At 49.7% G+C, this 24,032-nt stretch overlaps 1 protein-coding gene across 1 annotated transcript in view; it reads right to left on the bottom strand.

Moving 5' to 3' along the window:
* Positions 1 to 24,032, bottom strand: part of EXOC6B (exocyst complex component 6B) — a 247,905-nt gene that overhangs the window by 202,898 nt on the left and 20,975 nt on the right. The window contains 5 exon segments of the mRNA XM_062493221.1: positions 4,688 to 4,892; positions 7,515 to 7,560; positions 7,775 to 7,865; positions 9,669 to 9,716; positions 12,602 to 12,767. Of these exon segments, the coding sequence (XP_062349205.1) occupies positions 4,688 to 4,892; positions 7,515 to 7,560; positions 7,775 to 7,865; positions 9,669 to 9,716; positions 12,602 to 12,767 (556 nt within the window).

Below are 24,032 nucleotides of genomic sequence, written 5' to 3'. Positions count from 1 at the left end.
GAATTATTTTCTTTTGGAATTTTATTTCTGCGTTTTTCTGGGGCTCTCTGTGATCTCTGACCTGGCGTGGGAGGCAAGGGAAGGGATCCAAACCTGGATCTGCACCCCAGATTTCACACATTTCCATGGAGCTGCTGCTCATCCATGCTCTGAGGAGAATCCTCCTCTCCAGGGCTGCGTTCCCACCAAAATCCCAGCAGCACCTCGGGATCCACCTGAGCTTTTGTTATCCAGAGCAGCTGTGGCTGCCCCTGGATCCCTGGGAATGTCCCAGGCCAGGCTGGATCCACCTGGGACAGTGGGAGCTGTCCCTGACCTGGTCACCTCAAAATTCCCTTCCAATCCCAACATTCCATTTCTCCCTTATTCATTTTCCCATATTTCTGCCCTTTCTCAGCAGACTCTCTTAATTTTCCCTTCTAAGTCCCTTCTTTTTTTGTTTTTTTCCCATTTGAATGTCAGATTTAACATCCTGAGCTCAGACTTCCAGGTTTCCCGTTGTGTTCCCCAAATCCTTCATTCCCACACGAACATTCCCACGGTGTTTGACCAGCTGCTCCAACTCCTCCTTCTGGATCAACCTGTCCCAATTAAACCTGGATCAACCTGTCCCAATTCCCACTGGATCAACCTGTCCCAATTCATCCTGGATCAACCTGTCCCAATTCCCACTGGATCAACCTATCCCAATTCCCATTGGATCAACCTATCCAAATTAAACCTGGATCAACTTGTCCCAATTCCCACTGGATCAACCTGTCCCAATTCATCCTGGATCAACCTGTCCCAATTCCCATTGGATCAACCCATCCCAATTAAACCTGGACCATCCTGTCCCAAATTCTCCTGGACCATCCTGTCCAAACCCAGATCCCTGCCTATCCAAGCCCAGCTCTGCCGCTCCATCCCAGTGATTCCCATCACTAATTCCATCTTTTCCAGCCCCTCTGCCAAGGCAGCTCTGACAGTTTTTTGGCCGTCCCCACACGCTGAATCCATGGCTGGATTTTGGCTGGGTTGTTTTTTGGCCCCTGACTCGCAGCAGCTCCATCCCCAGTGGCCTCCTCCGCATTCCCAGCACATTCCAGCCTGGAATGGGATAATAAAGACCGGCCAGGATATCAGCACGTGTTAATGGGATGTAATTCAGGCCTGGAGCTCAGAGCCCTGTTAAAAACAACCCCAGGAAAACCCAAACACCCAGGCAGGTTCACAGGGCCAAAGTCCAAGCGGAGTTCAAGAGCGCGCGGCTCCTTCCATCCGCTCCAGGCCTCGTTAATTGATTAACAACGAGATCTGGAACGGCGGCGAATTCCCCCGGAATTTCGGTAATAAAACTCAGATTGGGATAAAACCCAGCAGGGAAGGAAAGCAGGGAGAGCTCTTTGGTGGGATTTGCTGGGACAGCTGGGAATTCCTGCCGGAGTCCATCGCGGGAGGGGCTGGGAGCCGCTGCCCGGATCCCGGTGATTATCACAAAATGAAACGATGAAACGTTCAGCCCCGTGTCTGTCGTGTTACAAAAACCCCATTTCCTCTCCCGTTGTAGCCAGGCCTCCCTCAAACAATTTTAAAGGAATTTATATGATCCTAATTTAAACCGAACGCGGGGAGCTGCCAATTCCTGCCGGGATTCCTGCCAGCTCCGCCGCTTCCCGCAGAGCTCGGATCCACGTCCCGGCCAGCACGCCCAGGGGAAGCACCCAGCCATCCCAGACACCCTACTGGTCATACTGGGAGGGACACCCTGCCCAGAGTGACCCCCCCCACAAAGCTCCAGCTGCTCCTCCTTCCCCTCCCTGCACCCTGCTCCAGTTCCAGGATCGCTCCAAATTGGATTTTCCAGGGGAAGAGGCACACGGAGCTCCCTCCCCAAGGGATGACCCTGCTCCCACAAACCCTCCTCAAGTCTGCACATCGCTCCCAGAAAACAGCAGGAAATTGGGATTTGGAGAAGCTGGAAGATGCAAAATTCCCTGTATTGTCCAGAGGAAAATTGCAGATAATTAAAGGGATTCCAAGAGAGCTGGAATTGGGGACAAGGCATGGAGGGACAGGACACAGGGAATGGCTTCCACTGGGAAAGGGGACATTGGGCTGGGATCTTGGGAAGGAATTCCTGCCTGGGCTGCAATTCCCAGATTTGCTGTGGCTGCCCCTGGATCCCTGGCAGTGTCCAAGGCCAGGCTGGATCCACCTGGGACAGTGGGAATTGTCCCTGCCCATGGATGGGGTGGGATGGGATGAACTTTAAGGTCCCTTCCAACCCAAACCATTCCATCATCCCATGAAAACCAAGCTGCTCCCCAGCTCTGTCCCTGCACAGGATGAAGAAACAACTTCCCCCCATCATTTCCAGGGAATTTCAGTGCCCCTCATCCCACGCTGCTCCCACCCTGTGCCCCAAATCCCTGAATTTGGGCAGGGCAGGAGCAGCCAACAGCTGGGAATACTGGGAGGAGGAGGACGAGGAGGAAGAAGAGAAAGAGGAGGAGGAAGAGGAGGAGGAGGAAGGGCTGGAATTGGTAAGGAAAACAGCAGGAGAAACCACAGGATTCCCTCAGAATGGGAGATGGAGAAGGAACAGAGCCACAGGAGCAGGAGGGATGGGAAGAGTAGCCCTGTGGATTGGGAAGGGATGGAAACAAAGGAGCAGAAGTTTCTCCAACCAGAAGAATCTTTAAAAGTGCTGAAAAGATGGAAATTTCTGCCGATTTTTCACCTAAAATCCACAGATGTGGCTGCACATCCACATCCCTCAGCAAAGAGCCAGGAGATTGGAATCCTCTCCCAGAATCCTGAACACGGAACTGGAAAATTCCAGACAACACCTCCAACCCTGTGATGTCCCTAAAACTGAGAACTATCCTTCAGGGGATTAAAAAAGAAAAAAAAAAAAATAATTACATCAAGTGTTCCCTGCATTAAATGGACACCAAAAAAAATTAAATTCCAGCTCCTTCCCAGCCACGGGGACCAAGGAAGGATCTTCCCAAAGCTCTGCCTCCACAAGGAAATAAAGGAGAATTTTTTATATGGAATTCTGCTCCAGAAATTGCTGCCTCAGGTAAATCCAGCACCTGGAGCCCACCCGGACATCACCCCCATGCACAGCTGGAGGCACATCTGGATTGGGGAGAGGGTTTCTGCACCTTCAGGAAGTTTAATCTGAATAAAAAAAACTTCCTGAACTCTCATGTGCCACTCAGCCCCATTCCATGAGGGAAGGATGATTTCCAAAAAAAAAAAAAAAAAAAAAAAAAAAAAAAAAAAAAAAAAAAGAAAGAAAGGAGCTGGGAAGATCAAAAGGCACTGAAATTCAGGGAGTTCAATTAATTAATAAACTTCCCAAGTCTGGCTGCTTCAGAGAAAGGTTGGGGCTTGTAAGACACCAAAATGGATTTGTCTCTGCCCAAAAACACAGCAGCAGAATCCCAGCAGCTCCTGGAGAATTCCAGCCAAGTTCCTTCCCATCACTCAGCATTCCCAGGGATCCATCAGCACCCGGGCAAGGATCTCACTGAATTCCTGGAAATTCTGAATTCCGGCAAAAACTGCAAAACCCTCCTGGAAGAGCAACTTCAGAGCATCCCCAAGCTCCGCTCCCCGGCTGGGACGAGATCAAATCCAAATATTCAGGGGGAGTGGGAAAGGCAATTCTGGTTTAAGGCACACCCAGGGATGTTCTGTTCATCTCAACCTTCTCAGGAGGCACAAGCCAGGATTTAAAATCGGTTTAGGACGCAAAATTCATGGAATTGCAGTGCACAAAATCTTGCTTTTTTATCCCAAAGCTGGGGAATCAACCCAATGTCTCCAGGTCTCCCAGCAGCACAAATTCCCGTGGGAGGGAAGAGTGGAATATGGAATTCTGGGGAGTTAGACCCCAACTGCATCTCCCAGACTGCCCAAAAAGCAAGGAAAACTCCAGCTGGGAGAAGCCAACCACAACAATGGATCCTCACTTCTCGGGGGTCTAAAATTCAGGATAAAAATCCAGGAGCAACCAGGGCAGGAACAACCATTCCTCACCCACTAACAGAATCCCAAATTCAATCCCTGCCTTGCCTTGGAAAAACAGAATTCCACAGATCAAAGGAACTTCCAACTCTTCCCAAAATTCCCAGGAACAGCCAGGGAAGGAACAACCACTGAGGAATGGTTGGAACATTGACAGAACAGAATTCCAAACTCAGTCACTGCCTTGGCTTGGAAAAACAGAATTCCACAGATCGAAGGAACCTGCAGCTCCTCCCAAATTTCCAGGAACAACCAGGGCAGGAACAACCATTCCTCACCCACTGACAGAATCCCAAACTCAACCGCTGCCTTGACATGGAAAACCAGAATTCCCCGGACCGAAGGAACCTGCAGCTCCTCCCAAAACTCAAGGAAAAACCAGGGAAGGAACAACCTGGGAAAGAACAACCATTCCTCACCCAGTAATAGAATCCCAAACTCAGTCACTGCCTTGGCTCGGAAGAGGAATTCCACGGATCGAAGGAACCTCCAGCTCCTCCCAAAACTCAAGGAACAACCCAGGAAGGAACAACCATTCCTCACCCACTGACAGAATCCCAAACTCAACCGCTGCCTTGGCTTGGAAAACCAGAATTCCCCGGACCGAAGGAACCTGCAGCCCCTCCCGAGAGCGGGCGATTCCCAAGAAACCCAACCCCACGCCCACCTGCTTCATGGCGGTCTCTCCGATCCTGTCCGAGTGCTTGCGGATGCTCTCCAGGAAGTCCTTGAGGTCGGACATGGAGAGCTCCTGGATCTCCTGGCGCAGCCGCGGGATGTTGTCCACCATCACCTTGCAGAAGCGGTAGTGGCTCACCTGGGGCAGGAAGGTGTGCTCCAGGTGCTCCAGGGTCTTCAGGGCTGGGTAGTGCCTGCGACAGAGGGACAATCACAGGATTTTGGGTTGGGAGAGACCTCCAGGATCGAGCCCAACCCAACTTCTAACGTCTCAACCTGACCGTGGGGGTCCTTTCTGTTTGGTTTATTTTGTTTTGTTTTGTTTTAAAACACATCCAGGGATGGTGACTCCACCACCTCTCCGGGTAGAACATTCCAATGTTTTATTATTCCTCCTGATACCCAGCCCATAATTCCCGGGATGCATCTTCAGGCTGTGTCCTCGGGTTCCGTCAGCGCTGTCGGACCCCAAAAACCTGGATTTTTTTGAACTTTCTGTTCTTGGGAACACAGCTCTTGCCCCGAGGCCTTGGAGAACGCACCCAAACGGGAGTGAAACAGTTCAAACCACGGGCGTGCAGAAGTGTGTGATCTCACACGGTGAAGGGTTTGGAATTCGGGGTTTTCACCATGCAGGGACAGCTTTGGGACGAGGAATTTGGGTGGCTCGGGAGGACGCGGGGTGGTTTTCCCTTTCCTCCTCCTTGCCCACGGTTCAGATCCTGGCTGGGCACTCAGTGCTGCACTGAGAGTCACGGGAACCTGGAAATCAGGTTAAGAGTCCAAATAACGTCAGGGCTGTTTCTGCACTGGACTGTTGAGTTTAATAAACTTTGCAGCTGCCCGGAGCTCTCCCCATTTTACTCACTTCTCATTAGTGCTGCTGAACTTTTGGTAGTTTTGATAAGATTTAATGAACAACCAAGCTCAAACACCACAAAATTCATTTCCTTCGTGGGCTTTATTTTTAAATCCTGGCTCTGAGTAAAGAGAGAAGAGATTCAGACCAGCCTCATTAATTAATTAATATTAATTATTTAGTAATTATTTTATGCTACATTTCATATTATATTTGTTATATATTTATATCATATTAATTTTATCTTACTTCATCTCTAATTTATATTATTTATACTATATTTTAATATTAATTAATATTAATGTTATATTATCTTATTTATATTGTATTTATTACATATTATATTCATAATTGCTTTATATTATTTTATATTTATTATATATTACTTATAATCTACTTATTTTTAATCAATTAATATTAGTTAATAATTATTTTCTATTATATTTATGTTGTATTATATCTATTGTATATTATATCTTATCTTTCTTTTATACAATTTTATATTTGTTTCATATTATTTACAATATATAAATTAGTTTATATTTATTAATTATTCTTCTGAATTATATTTAATTTATATTATATATTTGTTTTAGATTATTTATAAAATATCACTTAGTTAATATTTATTAATTAATAATTATTTTCTATTTTATTTATTTTAAATTTTATTATATTGTATCTATTTAACATTATATTTACAATATATTTATAATATATTTGTAATATACTTATATTTATATTTATAACACATTATTTATATATTAATTAATAAATAATACTGGACAAAGAGACCAAGCCCAAGTGACAAGAACCAATTTCCAGGGATCTGTAGGAGGGACAAGGTCTCTCCTGAGTCCCTTTCCTCCAGGATAACAAACATTCCCGACAGGATTTGTGCTCCAATCCCCTCCTCTGGACACGCCCAGGTGTCTCCAAGAGCTGGGCACAGGCAGGCAGGTGTGGCCTCACCTGTGCCAGGTACAGGGGAACAACGACCCCCCTGTTCCTGCTGGCCACAGCGTTCCTGAGCCACATCCAGGAACATTCCTGATCCTGAGCCAGGAAAGCTCCTGGCCACCAGGACACGCTGCTGGCTCGTAGCCAGCAGTGTCCAGCAGTGTCCAGCAGTGTCCAGCAGTGCCCATCCCTGTCCATCCCTGTCCATCCCTGTCCATCCCTGTCCCTCCCTGCCCATCCCTGTCCATCCCTGTCCATCCCTGCCCATCCCTGCCCATCCCTGTCCCTCCCTGCCCATCCCTGTCCATCCCTGCCCATCCCTGTCCCTCCCTGCCCATCCCTGCCCATCCCTGTCCCTCCCTGCCCATCCCTGTCCATCCCTGCCCATCCCTGTCCATCCCTGTCCATCCCTGCCCATCCCTGCCCGTCCCTGCCCGTCCCTGTCCATCCCTGCCCATCCCTGTCCGTCCCTGTCCCTCCCTGTCCGTCCCTGCCCATCCCTGTCCATCCTGTCCATCCCTGTCCGTCCTGTCCATCCCTGTCCCTCCCTCTCCATCCCTGTCCATCCCTGCCCATCCCTGCCCATCCCTGCCCATCCCTGTCCATCCTGTCCGTCCCTGTCCATCCTGTCCGTCCCTGTCCATCCCTGTCCATCCCTGTCCCTCCCTGTCCGTCCCTGCCCATCCCTGTCCGTCCCTGCCCATCCCTGTCCATCCCTGCCCATCCCTGTCCATCCCTGTCCCTCCCTCTCCATCCCTGTCCATCCCTGTCCATCCCTGCCCATCCCTGCCCATCCCTGCCCATCTCTGTGATCATAAAAAAAACCAAATGAACATCACTGAAAAATCCTGGCATTTGCATTCCCACTGAAAAGCAGCCAAAATCCAGGAATTTTAACCTGGTAAGGCTCGTTTTGAACTCCTTATATTTATCCAGCACCAAACATTTCCTTGGATTCTTCCCCTAAAAACCGCAGCTCAGCCCATCCCAAATTTACCTCTTGGATTTCATCTGCTCCCGCAGCTTGCTGTACATCTCCAGCACTGGGAAAAGAAGGAAAACACAGCTTGGAGTCAGGAGCACACGGCTGGCAATCCAAACAGCTCCAAAATCCAAACACTTTCCAAAAAGGAAACGCCCCAAAGGAAAATAAAATTAAAATAAAAATAAAATAAAAATAAAATAAAATAAAATAAAATAAAATAAAATAAAATAAAATAAAATAAAATAAAAATTGGGAATTGTGGGGTTCCTCACCAGGGAGGCACAGGCTGAGTTTGTCCACGGTGGCCGAGATGTTCCTCTGCTGCAGCCGGCACTGCCTCAGCTCCTCCATGGCCAGGATCAGCTGGGAAAATGGGAAAAAGCTCCCTCAGGAGCAGCACAAATCCCTGCTGTGTCCATCCCAAGTGCAGGATACGAGCCCAAACCCTGCTGTGATAAAAACAGCAAGGGGAGCTTCCCCAAAATTCCCTGGATTTTCACGGGGGGAGCAGCGAAACCGAAGGCATCGGAGAGCATCCTGCGGATTCCGAAATATTATTTCTACTTTCTCCTTCCAGGCATTTCTTCCCAAGTTTTCTGATTCTCAAAGGCAGGACGTGGCTGCTTGCTCCTGGGGGATTCTCCTCATCCCAAAGGTAACGGGGATTTATCGGGGATGAGGCTTCAGGAGAAATCCTGGGATGTGGGAAAGGGAAAAACGAGGATACGGGGATAGGCTGGACAGGGAATTTTCCTCATCCCAAAGCTAACAGGGATTTCTCAGGGCTCAGATTCCAGGAGAAATCCTGGGATGTGGAAAAAGAGGAAAAGAAGGATACAGGGACAGGCTGGACAGGGAATTTTTGTCATTCCAAGCTAAAATGGATTTCTCAGGGCTCAGGCTCCAGGAGAAATCCTGGGATGTGGAAAAGGGAAAACGAGGATACAAGTTGGGAATTGTCACATGCCAAAGCTAACAGGGATTATTTAGGGCTCAGGCTCCAGGAGAAATCCTGGGATGGGGACAAGAGGAAAAGAAGGATACAGGGACAGGCTGGAGAGGGAATTCCAACATCCCAAAACTAAATTGGATTTCTCAGTGTTCAGGCTCCAGGAGAAATCCTGGGATATGGAAAAAGGGGAAAACGAGGATACAAGGTGGGAATTCTCACATTCCAAAGCTAAAATGGATTTCTCAGACTCAGGCTCCAAGAGAAATCCTGGGATGTGGAAAAGGGAAAAACGAGGATACAAGGTGGGAATTGTCACATCCCAAAGCTAACGGGGATTTCTCAGTGTTCAGGTTCCAGGAGAAAATCCTGAGATGTGGAAAAGGGGAAAATAAGAATACAAGGTCAGGTTGGGCAGGGAATTTTCCTCATCCCAAAGCTAAAATGGATTTCTCAGTGTTCAGGTTCCAGGAGAAAAATCTGGGATGTGGAAAAAGGGGAAAATGAGGATACAAGGAGGGAATTGTCACATCCCAAGCTAAAATGGATTTCTCAGTGCTCAGGCTCCAAGAGAAATCCTGGGATGGGGACAAGGGGAAAACAAGGATACAGGGACAGGTGGGGCAGGGAATTCTCTCATCCCAAAGCTAAAATGGATTTCTCAGTGTTCAGGTTCCAGGAGAAAATTCTGGAATGTGGAAAAGGGGGAAAATGAGGATACAAGGTGGGATCTTTCACATCCCAAAGCTAACAGGGATTTTTCAGGGCTCAGACTCCAAGAGAAATCCTGGGATGTGGAAAAGGGAAAAGAAGGATACAGGGACAGGCTGGGCAGGGAATTTTCCTCATCCCAAGCTAAAATGGATTTCTGTGTTCAGGCTCCAAGAGAAATCCTGGGATGTGGAAAAAGGGGAAAACGAGGATACAGGGACAGGTTGGGCAGGGAATTCCCACATCCCAAAACTAATATGGATTTCTCAGTGCTCAGGCTCCAAGAGAAATCCTGGGGATGGGGACAGGAGGAAAACAAGGATACAAGGTGGGAATTCTCTCATCCCAAAGCTAACAGGGATTTCTCAGGGCTCAGATTCCAGGAGAAATCCTGAAATCCTGGGGATGTGGAAAAGGAACACAAGGATACAGGGCCAGGCTGGACAGGGAACTGTCCCTCCCATCCCAGTCCAGACTGGAATTCCAGGACTGGAACCATCACTTACTTCTTTCCCTTCATTCTGCAGCTTCCGGTTGGTGTCGGTCACTTGGTTCTGTGGGAATATTGGGAAAAGCACATCCCATAAATCAGAACAATGTTCTTCCCACCACCAAAACAAACCGGCCATAAACACCATCCCTCCCCACGGCTCCCATTCCTTGGAAAAGCTGTTTATGGCTCACTTAACAGCCACTGCCACGGGGGGACAAATCCAGGCATTTTCCTCTTTTTTGGAGAAAATGGAAAGGAATTGACAGGAATTAATTCAGAGGCATGGGAAGCTTCAAAATGCTGGAGTTTTCATGGATCCAAGTTTGGAAAAAATCCAGGTTTCACCTGAGTGGGGGAGGAATTGATTCCCTTGCCCATCCACCGAATAAATTCCATTTAGGTTTTAACCCCTTCATATCCCAGCAGGAAAGGATTCTTTACCAGGAGCTTTCCCCAGAAATAATTATTCATATTTATAGAAATCCTTGTAAAACTTCCTTTGGGATCTTCACCTCCCTCTGGATGGATCCCTGCTCCTGCCTGGTCTAATATTATTTTTATGTGCCTGGGATAAAAATAACTTTTTTTTTTTTTTTTTTTTTTTTTTTGGAATATCCCACCAAACTGGGGCTCAGAGCTGGAAAATTTCCCACTTGGCAAACCTGAGGATTCCCTGGAGTAGGAAGAGCCCAGTAGGACCCACAGGAGAACAAAGGGAATTTTGGGGCTCGTCAGGATGGAAAATCAGGAGTTCTGCCATTATTCAGCCAATGAGGGGGGAGAGAACTTTGGGAATTCTCCTGAGTTCAGGCAGGGACAGGTTGGAAGCCCAGGGGCAGCTGGATAAACCAACACAAACTTCCAAGAAAACATTCCCAGCTCCAGATCTCCAGCAATTCAGCCAATTCCTGAGGGAATTCCAGCAGGACTGCTCAGGGTTCTGAGATTTCCAGGCCATAAAACCCCATTTATTTCTTTTTCCTCCCCAAAATTTCCTTCTGCAGCTCCTAAAGCTGGAAATGTTCATTTCCAGGCTCATCCCAAAGGTTTTGGGTCTGATTCAATTCCTGCCCCACTTTAGGAACAAATCCCTGCCTGTTTTCCAGAGCTCTGCTCGTTTTGGAAGCAGAAATTTTCCCAAAGCTTGGAGAACACCAGGAGCTGGGAGACAGAGCTCTCCAAGGATTTCCAGGAGTGGGAGACCTCACAAATCCACCCAGGAGCTTTGATTCCATTATGGAATTCAGGAATTTTTAATTAGTTCCATCCCAGGGAAGGAATGGGATGTGGGGCTCTCCCATTCTGCAGCAGGATGGGGATGGAGGAGCAGGAGGAGCTCCAAGGGGGATTGGGGAGGTGAAATCCATCCTGGAGCAGAAATCCAGCAGGGACAATTCCTGAGGGAACTGGGAAAAGGCTGGAGAATTCCTGAGGGAGCTGGGAAGGGGCTGGAGAATTCCTGAGGGAACTGGGAAAGGGATGGAGAATTCCTGAGGGAGCTGGGAAGGGGCTGGAGAATTCCTGAGGGAACTGGGAAAGGGATGGAGAATTCCTGAGGGAGCTGGGAAGGGGCTGGAGAATTCCTGAGGGAGCTGGGAAAGGGATGGAGAATTCCTGAGGGAGCTGGGAAGGGGCTGGAGAATTCCTGAGGGAGCTGGGAAAGGGATGGAGAATTCCTGAGGGAGCTGGGAAAGGGATGGAGAATTCCTGAGGGAGCTGGGAAGGGGCTGGAGAATTCCTGAGGGAGCTGGGAAAGGGATGGAGAATTCCTGAGGGAGCTGGGAAAGGGATGGAGAATTCCTGAGGGAGCTGGGAAAGGGATGGAGAATTCCTGAGGGAGCTGGGAAGGGAATGGAGAATTCCTGAGGGAGCTGGGAAAGGGCTGGAGAATTCCTGAGGGAACTGGGAAAGGGATGGAGAATTCCTGAGGGAGCTGGGAAGGGGCTGGAGAATTCCTGAGGGAACTGGGAAAGGGATGGAGAATTCCTGAGGGAGCTGGGAAAGGGATGGAGAATTCCTGAGGGAGCTGGGAAGGGGCTGGAGAATTCCTGAGGGAACTGGGAAAGGGATGGAGAATTCCTGAGGGAGCTGGGAAAGGGATGGAGAATTCCTGAGGGAGATGGGAAGGGGCTGGAGAATTCCTGAGGGAGCTGGGAAAGGGATGGAGAATTCCTGAGGGAGCTGGGAAAGGGCTGGAGAATTCCTGAGGGAACTGGGAAAGGGATGGAGAATTCCTGAGGGAGCTGGGAAGGGGCTGGAGAATTCCTGAGGGAACTGGGAAAGGGATGGAGAATTCCTGAGGGAGCTGGGAAAGGGATGGAGAATTCCTGAGGGAGCTGGGAAGGGGCTGGAGAATTCCTGAGGGAACTGGGAAAGGGATGGAGAATTCCTGAGGGAGCTGGAAAGGGGCTGGAGAATTCCTGAGGGAGATGGGAAGGGGCTGGAGAATTCCTGAGGGAGATGGGAAGGGGCTGGAGAATTCCTGAGGGAGCTGGGAAGGGGCTGGAGAATTCCTGAGGGAGATGGGAAAGGGCTGGAGAATTCCCGAGGGAGCTGGGAAGGGGCTGGAGAATTCCTGAGGGAACTGGGAAAGGGATGGAGAATTCCTGAGGGAGCTGGGAAAGGGATGGAGAATTCCTGAGGGAGCTGGGAAGGGGCTGGAGAATTCCTGAGGGAGCTGGGAAGGGGCTGGAGAATTCCTGAGGGAGCTGGGAAGGGGCTGGAGAATTCCTGAGGGAGCTGGGAAGGGGCTGGAGAATTCCTGAGGGAGCTGGGAAGGGGCTCAGCCTGGAGAAAAGGAGGATCCCGAGGGATCTTTTCCCTCTCTGGAACTCCCTGACAGGAGGGGACAGCCGGGGGGATTTGGGATTTGGGATCTGGGATCTGCTCCCAGGAACAGGGACAGCAGAATTTTCTCCATTCCACCCGGGCAGGGCTCTGTCTCACCTTGAGCTTCTGAGCTTCCCCCCGGACCTTGAGGAGCTCCGTGATGGAATCCACAAACCCCTGGTAGTGGAAGTTGCACATTTTCTCAATTTCCCTGTCGTGGTTTCGGATCCGAGCCTCCAGTTTTTCCATGAAGCGTCCGTGCTCCTCCCCATCGTACACGGACCTGCAGGGACACAGGGATCACAATTCCCAGCAGTACCCAAAATGCCACCCCAAAAATTCCTCTGGACACAGGGATCACAATTCCCAGCAATACCCAAAATGCCACCCCAAAAATTCCTCTGGACACAGGGATCACAATTCCCAGCAATACCCAAAATCCCACCCCAAAAATTCCTGTGGACACAGGGATCACAATTCCCAGCAATACCCAAAATCCCACCCCAAAAATTCCTGTGGACACAGGAGATCACAATTCCCAGTCATGACCACCAGGAATTACCAGGAATTACCAGGAATATCCAAAATCCCACCCCAAAAACTCCTCAGGACACAGGGATCAGAATTCCCAACCATGACCACCAGGATTTAGCAGGAATATCCAAAATCCCACCCCAGAAACTCCTCAGGACACAGGGATCAGAATTCCCAGCCCTCCTGACATCCAGGATTCTCCAGGGATATCCAAAATCCAACCCCAAAAGCTCCAAGGCACGGGTCACAAACCCAGCCCCAGTCTGCATTTAAAATTTTTCCCATTCCAAAAAAGCTGAAATGCTCCTATTCCAACTTTTTTTTTTTCCTTTTTCCATGATTTTGGTGTCCTCTGAGAGACAGACCAGGCCTGAAATGTTTTTATTCCAACCTTTCTTCTCCTTTTCCCAACAATTCCGTGTTCCTTGAGAGCCCAGGAACCCCCAAATCCAAGTTTTCCCTTTGAGCCATCTCTGATCCCCCCCCAGCCCAGAAATTCCTGCAGGAGAATCCTCTGGAATTCTTTGGGATCTGGGTGTAAAAGGGACAATGGAAAACAGGATTCCCCCATTCCCTCCACATCCCAAATTCTGCCATTTATGGAAGATTTTAAGAGTGTTAAATCATGGAATTCCAGGATTGTTTGGATTGGAAAGATCTTGAATCCCACCCCATCCATGTTCAGGGACAATTCCCACTCTCCCACGTGGATCCAACCTGGCCTTGGACATTCCCAGGGATCCAGGGGCAAATTTGGGAATTCCGGGCCAGCCAGGAATTCCTTCCCAAAATCCCATCTTTCCCTGCCCTCCTTAAAACCAGAGATAAGGATGGATGCTAAAAACCAAATTTCTGTCCCTCCAATGTTTCCCTAGAAAGCACAGGGACCAAGTCAAACTCTGGGAATTCCAGGATTGCTTTCCTGGGTTTTTCCAGCAAGATTTTTAATGGATTGTGGCAATCCTGGCCTTTGGGGAGTTTTGGTTCCTAAATCTGAATTCTGTCCCAATCCAAGAGTTAAGTTTGGAGTGAGGTTTGTGGAGCTGAGCTCATGTCAGATATTAGGGATAGAGGAGATCCCAGGAGGGAAAAAATGGGAATGACCAGAGAGAAAAAACGGAAAAGAACAGAGAGGAAAGATGGGAATGACCAGAGTGGGAAAATGGGAATGACCAGAGAGGGAAAATGGGAATGACCAGAGAGGGAAAATGGGAATGAACAGAGAGAAAAAATGGGAATGACCAGAGAGAAAAAATGGAAAAGAACAGAGAGGAAAGATGGGAATGACCAGAGAGAAAAATGGGAAAGAACAGAGAGAAAAAATGGGAACGAACAGAGAGGGAAAATGGGAATGAACAGAGAGAAAAGATGGGAATGAACAGGGAGAAAAAATGGGAATGACCAGAGGGGAAAAATGGGAATGAACAGTGGGAAAATGGGAATGACCAGAGGGGAAACATGGGAATGACCAGAGTGGGAAAATGGGAATGAACAGGGAGAAAAAATGGAAAAGAACAGAGAGGAAAGATGGGAATGAACAGAGAGAAAAAATGGAAAAGAACAGAGAGGAAAGATGGGAATGAACAGAGTGGGAAAATGGGAATGAACAGAGAGGGAAAATGGGAATGACCAGAGAGAAAAGATGGGAATGTCCAGATCTGACCAAGCTGTGAGAATAAAATATTTTAAATTATGAATTCCAGCAGGGAGGAGCAGCTCTCCAGAAGGATCCAGCTCTCCAGGAATTCAGGTGGGCACAGGGAATTCTTTATCCTGCAGTGGGAAAAATAATAACAGGGGAAAATACCAGGACAGAGCTAAAATCAGGATAAAATCCATTTAATTCTTGATCTTCCAGCCCATTTCTGCTCTGCAGGTTCAGCAAAACAAGAATGCTGGAATTTCAAATCCGGTTAAATTCCAATTGAAAACATCCCAGGCACCCCCAGCAGGTGACGGGAGGGATTTTTCCTTCTCCTGGTTGGTCTGGAGATGGAAAAACACAAAAATAAAGAGATAAAACCTTCCCACATTCCAGGAGCGGCACCACTGGAGCGACGCTGCTATATTTTCCCTAAATTTTCCAGGAGTTTCAGCTGCTGGGATGTGAAATTTGGAGCCCGAGTGCCATCTAGTGCCTCTCAGCACTCTGAGCTCTCCTGATCCTCCAGGATTCCTTTTCCAAGATAAACTGGTCCCAAAGTTTCACCTCTGAGCTCTCCTGATTTTCCAGGATCCATTTTCCAGGGAAATCCAGCCCTGCTCAGGCACCCCAAAATCCCACCCTGGGCCAGGGGACATGGGACATCCTGGGATCTACAGGGAACATCCATCCAATCCCTGACCCTGCAGAGAGCCCCCCAGAATCCCACCCCGTGCCAGAGGTAAGAAACTCATGGAACACCCTGAGATCCACAGGGATCAGGGATCCCTTTCCCTGCTCAGACACCCCAAAATTTCACCCTCAGCAGGTCCCAGGGCTCTGCTCCAGCTGCACATTCCCACCTCTCCCCCAGGGGTGCTCAGGTGTTTGTGTCCTTTCTCCAAATGGCTGCAGGTGAGCAGCATCAGGTGTGCCAGGTGAGCAGCTCACACCCACACCAGGTGAGCAGCATCAGGTGTGCCAGGTGAGCAGCTCACACCCACAGCAGGTGAGCAGCTCACACCTTCCCCAGGTGAGCAGCTCACACCCACACCAGGTGAACAGCTCACACCCACACCAGGTGAACAGCTCACACCCACACCAGGTGAGCAGCTCACACCTTCCCCAGGTGAGCAGCTCACACCCACACCAGGTGAGCAGCTCACACCTTCCCCAGGTGAGCAGCTCACACCCACACCAGGTGAGTAGCTCACACCCACACCAGGTGAGCAGCTCACACCCACACCAGGTGAGCAGCTCACACCTTCCCCAGGTGAGCAGCTCACACCCACACCAGGTGAACAGCTCACACCTTCCCCAGGTGAACAGCTCACACCTTCCCCAGGTGAGCAGCTCACACCTTCCCCAGGTGAGCAGCTCACACCCACACCAGGTGAGTAGCTCACACCCACACCAGGTGAGCAGCTCACACCCACACCAGGTGAACAGCTCACACCCACACCAGGTGAGCAGCTCACACCTTCCCCAGGTGAGCAGCTCACACCCACACCAGGTGAACAGCTCACACCCACACCAGGTGAGCAGCTCACACCTTCCCCAGGTGAGCAGCTCACACCTTCCCCAGGTGAGCAGCTCACACCTTCCCCAGGTGAGCAGCTCACACCTTCATCCTGCTCCCCCCGTGCCCTCGGACTCTTCTGCACCCACAGCAGCTCAGACTGGGGAATGGGAGAGGCCTTTTGGGGTCGGCGCAGAGAAAACTCCCAGAGACTCCAGGCTCAGGTGGAAACCAACTCCGGACTGGCCACAGGCAGGACGGGACAATCCCGGAGTGGTTTGGGTGGGAAGGGATTTGTTCCCTAAATCCCATCCCGTGCCATCCCATTATCCCATTATCCCATCTCAGAATCGCATCCCATTTTCCCTTCTCAACCCATCCTATCGAATCCCACTCCATCCCATCCCCAAATCCAATCACATCCCATTATCCCCCTGTCCCATTATCCCACTGTCCCATTATCCCACTGTCCCACCGTCCCATTATCCCACTGTCCCATTCTCCCATCATCCCACCGTCCCACTATCCCACTATCCCACTGTCCCACTGCCCCATTCTCCCATTATCCCACTGTCCCACTATCCCATTATCCCACTGTCCCATTCTCCCACTATCCCACCGTCCCACTGTCCCACTATCCCATTATCCCACCGTCCCACTGTCCCATTATCCCACTGTCCCATTATCCCACTATCCCATTATCCCACTGTCCCACTATCCCGCTATCCCACTGTCCCACTATCCCATTATCCCACTGTCCCACTATCCCATTATCCCACTGTCCCATTCTCCCATTATCCCACCGTCCCACTGTCCCACTGTCACATTATCCCATTGTCCCACTGTCCCAGTGTCCCATTATCCCACGGTCCCACGGTCCCATTATCCCACTGTCCCAGTGTCCCATTATCCCACGGTCCCACGGTCCCATTATCCCATTATCCCACCGTCCCACTATCGCATTATCCCATTGTCCCACTGTCCCATTCTCCCACTGTCCCACTATCACATTATCCCATTATCCCACTATCCCATTATCCCACTGTCCCACCATCCCACCGTCCCCATTCCAAGGCCAGGCCTTGCAGCTCCCTGGGACGGTGGGACGTGCTCTGAGATCCCAGACCATTCCCGATCCCAAGGATCAGAGCACAGAGCCCCAGGCAGGGCTGGGCCAGCTCCACCCCGGCAAGAGCAGAAATAAATAAAATAAATTCAGGCGGAGCAGGGAAATCCCGGGGGATGGAATGGAAGAGCTCGGGACAATGCAGGGAGGACGAGCTGGGGACAGCACAGCACGAGGGGCTCTCGTTCCCATCCCAGAGCGGAACAAATTCCTGACTCTGCTGCAGGCTCCAACTGGCTTTTTTTAATTTTTACTTTTATTCTTTCCCCCCCCCCCCCTTTTAAAACTTCTGTAGCGGTTCGAGTCCCTCCGAAACATTTTCTTCTCATTAAGCCACATGAAAGCATCAGCAGTTTGTTTAATCTTAGTCTAAGTTTTTCATAATAAACAAATTAACTACTGAGCACGGCAGAGAAAACAACGGCGACTTCAAGAGCGGCGCAACACGGGAAAGAAAAATGAAAAGGAAGTTTTAGGATTAATGCCTGGTTAGGATGGAACTGGCAGGAGTTTAAACCGTGTGATTCCAAAGTTGATCCCATTAGGACCCCGGAGATTTCCTACTGGGCTTAGCTGGGGGGGAAAAGCAAGTGCAGAACTCAATTTTTGTTTCCATTCTGCCAATTAAACAGAATTGATTCAAGCCCAGAATCGAAACCCAAAACTGTAACCCGAAAATTAAAACCAAAATCTAAGATCAAAACTCCCAGCTCAAAAAAAATCCGAGCTCAAAAAATCCGAGCTCAAAAAAATCTGAGCTCCAAAAACCCGAGCTCAAAAAAATCCGAGCTCAAAAAATCCGAGCTCAAAAAAATCTGAGCTCCAAAAACCCGAGCTCAAAAAAATCCGAGCTCAAAAAATCCGAGCTCAAAAAAATCCGAGCTCAAAAAAATCTGAGCTCCAAAAATCCGAGCTCAAAAAATTTGAACTCCAAAAATCCGAGCTCCGAAATTCCGAGCTCCGAAATTCTGAGCTCAAAAAAAATTCTGAGCTAAAAAAATCCGAGCTCCAAAAAATCTGAGCTCCAAAAAAATTCTGAGCTCAAAAATATCCGAGCTGAAAAAGTAAACCCCAAATTAAAGCCCAAGAACTAAAGGCCAAAATCAAGCTCTAAGTTTAAGCTCAAAATTTTAACCCCAAACTAAAGACCAAAATCAAGATCAGAATTTAAGGTCAAAATTTAAGCTCAAAATTTCAACCCCCCAAACCTAAGGCAAAAAAATCAAGTCCAAAATTTAAGCTCAAAACAAACCCCAAAATTAAACCCAGAACTAATTAAAGCCCAGAACCAAAGGCCAAAATCAAGCTCAAAATTTAAGCTCGAAATTTAAGCTCAGAGTTTCAAGCTCAAATTCAGCCCCAAAATTCCAAGCCCCCAAAATTCCAAGCCCCCGAAATTTCAAGCCCAAATTTAAGCCCAAAACTGACGCTCAAACACAAAATCTAAGCCTGCTCTGCTGTGTCCTGCCCCATCCATTTACACCAAAAATACAGAAAAAATAAATAAATTAAAAACTTTTTTGTCCATTCTGGAAGAAATAAAACCTTCGATCCTAAAAATCTGTCGTTATTACCATCAGAACATTCCCACACGGATCCGTCCCGCTCGCACCCACACCTCTTCCATGGAATAAAAAAATCCCAGTTTCCACCAGAAATCATTCCAATCCCTGTAAAATCCCCCAAAATCCCATTATTGCCAGCTAGAACACAGAGCAGCAGCTGAGGAGCTGATTTTTCCCGGGATAATCCAGATTTTCCAGCTGGGAACAGCTGGGATCTAGGCAGGAAGGGCTCCAAGAGCAAGCCAGCACACAGAATTCCCACAAACCACATCCAAATGCTCCCCCAAAAACCAAAAAACGGCCCCAAAATCCCTGGGATTTGTCCCGCCTGAGCTGGGAGGAGTTTTCCAACAGAATTCCATCAGGGATTTGAGCTGGGGCTGGTCCAGGAGGAAACTGGGAAATCTGGAGCCAGCTGCTCCTGGGGAGGAGGGCCCACGAGCACTGGGAAGCAGCAGCCAAAAAAATGGGAATCTGGGAATTTCCCAAAATTCCGGGAATCTGGGAGGTTCCTGAAATTCTGGGAATCTGGAAGTTTCCCAAAAACTGGAATCTGGGAGCTTCCCAAAAACTGGGAATCTGGGAGCTTCCCAAAAGTTGGGAATCTGACAGGTTCCCAAAAATTGGGAATCTGGGAGGTTCCTGAAATCTGGGAATCTGGAAGTTTCCCAAAAATCAGGAATCTGGGAGCTTCCCAAAAACTCCCCGTGCCTTTCCCCCGGCGCTGAAGGAAGCCTCATCCCAATTTCCTTCCCCCTCTGGAAGTGCCCAGCTCTCCAAGCAGATCCCGTTAACAATCTGAACTTAATTTAATTTCATTAATTGATTTTGACGTCTGTTCTCGCCGCGTTATTCCCCGATGGAAGCGAACGGAGCTCGCTCTTGTTCTCTCCCACGTTGTTGGAACGAGAACATTTCCATTTTTCTGGAGCGTTCCCGGCACGAGGTCTCTGCCCCCGCTCTGTGCTGGGAGGGAATGTCAGAACAAATCCTGGGGACAGAACCCAGCCCGGGGCACAGCAGCATCCAGGGGATTGTCCGTCTGTCCATCCATCCATCCATCCATCATCCATCATCCATCCATCATCCATCATCCATCCTCCATCCATCCATCCATCATCCATCCATCCATCATCCATCCATCATCCATCCATCATCCATCCATCCATCATCCATCCATCATCCATCATCCATCCATCCATCATCCATCATCCATCCATCCATCATCCATCCATCCATCATCCATCATCCATCCATCATCCATCCATCATCCATCAATCCATCCTCCATCCATCATCCATCATCCATCCATCATCCACCATCCATCCATCCATCCTCCATCCATCCATCAATCCATCCATCCATCATCCATCCTCCATCCATCCATCAATCCATCCATCCATCAATCCATCCTCCATCCATCATCCATCCTCCATCCATCCATCATCCATCCATCATCCATCCATCAATCCATCCTCCATCCATCATCCATCCATCCACCATCCATCATCCAACCATCATCCATCCAACCACCATCCATCCATCCACCATCCATCATCCATCCATCCATCCATCCTCCATCCATCCATCCACCATCCATCCATCCATCCACCATCCATCCACCATCCATCCATCCACCATCCATCCATCCATCCATCCATCCATCCATCCATCCATCATCCATCCATCATCCATCCATCCATCCACCCACCCATCCATCATCCATCAATCCATCATCCATCCAGGTGTTTTTGCTCCTCCATCCAGGGGTTTTAGATGAAGGCATCAGCTTCCCTGCCTGACACCAGATCCCCGCCCCTGCAGCTTTCCGCTCCTTCCCTGGGGACGTGCCTGGGTCACGATGGAGGTGGAGCTGAGGTTCCTCTCCCTCTCTCCCTTGGAGCAGCAGTTTTCTGGGATGATGGCTGCCAATCCATTGCTGCTGGCAATCTCCTGCTTCCAGCAGCGGATGGATCCACGCTCCTCACGCAGCTGTACCGGGGGAAATTCCTCCCAGCCTGACCCTCAGAGCCTCTCCCAGGACTGTGGGATGTTTGGGGTTGGAAGGGATCCTAAAGACCACCCCAACCCCTATCCAGAACCCCATCCAGCCCGGGCTGTCCCACAGCAGCCAAGGACAGCGAGGTTCCTGCGAAACCTTGGGATGTCCTGGCTCCGTTCATCCCCCAGGACCAGGAGCCATCCCAGCGGCAGCTCCTGAAGGAAAGGCTCCAGTGGGGACTCGAGGCAGGGACAGGAATGTTCCGAGCCCGTTCCTCCCCTCAGCACAGCCCCAGCCACAGGACACCCACCCTCATTCCCAGCCCAGGTGATGCTCCCAGCACTTACACGTAGGAACGACGGCGGGTGGGACGGACGGAGACGAGAGATCTCTGAAGTTAGGGTTTGGAATTTGTGGTTTATGGCAAAGGGTGTGGGTGCAAGGGACCTGACTGGAGCTGCCAGGCACAGCTTGGAGCAGGCACCAGAGAGCAGGAGAGGGAGAGGAAGAGGAAGAGAGCGAGGTTCCCGTTACAATACAATAAATCTGTGCTGAATGTTCTCATTTTCACTGACCAGTCTAATACAAAATGCAAATCCTACAGCATGTACACACAGCCTGTAAGAATCATTACACTGCCACGCTGTGTTACGTTTTAAACCCTAAAAACTCCTCTGTGACCCTTCTGCCAGGCTGGCAGGGTCTGCTCTGACCCTGGAGCTGTGTGCAGGCAGAGGGAATTGTTCAGTCCAGAGGGGATCACTTCCAGCTGCCCACACTGTTGTTTTCAGCTGTTCAGTAACTGAGGTTTGCTATCTTGGAGATTGCTTTCGTTTCAATCTCAATTATAGTTTCCATATTCTCCAAATCTTTTGCCAGGCAATCATGTTTATGAGGTTTTCCTGTTTCATCTTCCCCAACACTCACAGGGCCAGTCTGGGATTAGGGGAGCTGCAGGTGGCTCCAGGTGCTGGATTCCGTGTCCTGGAATTCCCTGGGATACCTGCCAGGACATCCCACCACATCGGGTTCCGAGTCCCTGTGAGGGGGTTTAGGAGTGAAAACCCCTTTGGATCTCTTGGAGAAGACTCAGGCCATGATCCCAAAAGCAGAGAAGTTCTGCAGGAGACATCCTCAAAAACCCACAGGACCTTGGGGCTTCCCCAAAGAGAAAACTGGGAATGGCAGAAGATTTTCCGTGCTTTCCTTTCCTCTTGTGGTTCTCCAGCATCTCCTTTCTCCAGGATCGTATTCCCCCACCATCCCCAGGAGCTGTGCAATCCAAATCAGGGATGCACAGGACCGGGGGGATGATGAATTTCCAATTAAACTTCCCAAAAACTTCACCAGAGGAGCATTTTAACAGCCACATCCTCAGAGAGGAAAGCTGGACTCAAATTTGGATTTGGGATCTGTGAGGACCAGAGGAGGACAGGACTCACATTCCCATGGGAATATTTGTGTCAGTCAAAGAGAACAAAAATGGCCTTAAACTGCCCGGGAGAAATAGGTTAAACATTGGATAGAGTTCATCAGGGCATTTCCTGGGATTTAAACGGATCATCCCAAGGAATAAATCCGACACCAAGAGGAGCAGCTACAGAGACCAAACCTCTCCTCAGGCATGGACAGGATTCTGCAGGTCCCCAAAAATCCCATTCTGCACTTTTTTGGTTTTTTTTTCCGCATTTCTTCACCTCCAGAAGAGCTGGAGCTGTCTGGAAACCGCCCTGGATCCTCACCAGAGCTGGCAGGAGCTGAGAGAACCGATGGCTCTGACTCCAGGCATCAAACCCTGCCGGCTCTTCCAAGGATTCCCAAGGAACCCGACTCAACTTTCACCGATGGCAACGCGCAAAGAAATCCACGTTTCCCTCACTGGTGTCAAATCATGGAAGGGTTTGGGATGGAAGGGATCTGAAGGATCATCTCATTCCACGGGCAGAGACCCCTGCCACCATCCCAGGGGGCTCCAAACCCCCCCCAAGCTGGCCCTGGAGACACTTCCAGGGACCCCTGGAGCAAATCTGGGAATCTGTGCTGGATAAATATTCCAAGAACTCAAGGATGACAATAAAACACTGTCAGACCACAAATCAGCGACAAAAACAGAGCCCCCAAAAATCCACAACCACCTCTGGAATGGGATCCAGCTCTTCCCTGGCAGGTGCAATGCCCAAGGAAATGAGGGATCATTCCCCTAATGAACAACAAAATTAGTCCCTATTAAAGAAGGAATTCCAGAAGAGCCAGGAACAGAGGGAACAACCCCAAACCGGGACACAGAAGGATGGGGAGAGGTGGCCACAGCTGAGATTCCAGCTGCTCTCCCCTTTTTTGGGAGAGAAACAACGGAAACAATTCCCGGGAAAACAAAAGCTGGAAGGACACTTGATTTGAGCCATGTGTAGGAAGGGGATGCTCGAGAGCAGGGCGAGAGAAATTCCAGCCCCGGGAAGATCAATTAACACAAATGAACTTCACCCTGCCTGTAAGAACAGCGCTGCTCCATCCCAAATCCCACAGACCCCAGCTTTGGAATGCACGGCCCGTGGGGAAAACCGTTGGGAAAAGTGTCAAAATCAGGGGGCAAGGAGCCACAGGAAGGGAGGATGGGGATGGAGAAAAGCAAAAATGTCCTGGTGGGGATCTGTGGGGTGTCCCTGCATGGCTGGGGACAGGGCAGGGCACGGGGGAGCAGCTGTGGGGTCTGGGACAGGACAGAGCTCAGTGGGATCAGCTGTGGGGTCAGAAATAGGACAGAGCTCAGTGGGATCAGCTGTGGGGTCTGGGACAGGACAGAGCTCAGTGGGATCAGCTGTGGGGTTTGGGATAGGACAGAGCTCAGTGGGATCAGCTGTGGGGTCTGGGACAGGACAGAGCTCAGTGGGATCAGCTGTGGGGTCTGGGACAGGACAGAGCTCAGTGGGATCAGCTGTGGGGTCTGGGACAGGACAGAGCTCAGTGGGATCAGCTGTGGGGTCTGGGACAGGACAGAGCTCAGTGGGATCAGCTGTGGGGTCTGGGACAGGACAGAGCTCAGTGGGATCAGCTGTGGGGTCTGGGACAGGACAGAGCTCAGTGGGATCAGCTGTGGGGTCAGAAATAGGACAGAGCTCAGTGGGATCAGCTGTGGGGTCTGGGACAGGACAGAGCTCAG

Source organism: Cinclus cinclus, chromosome 5 (assembly GCF_963662255.1).
Source record: "Cinclus cinclus chromosome 5, bCinCin1.1, whole genome shotgun sequence".
Lineage (NCBI taxonomy): Eukaryota > Metazoa > Chordata > Aves > Passeriformes > Cinclidae > Cinclus > Cinclus cinclus.
Note: the sequence above shows the minus strand (reverse complement) of the source record. Positions and strands in the feature narration are given on the sequence as shown.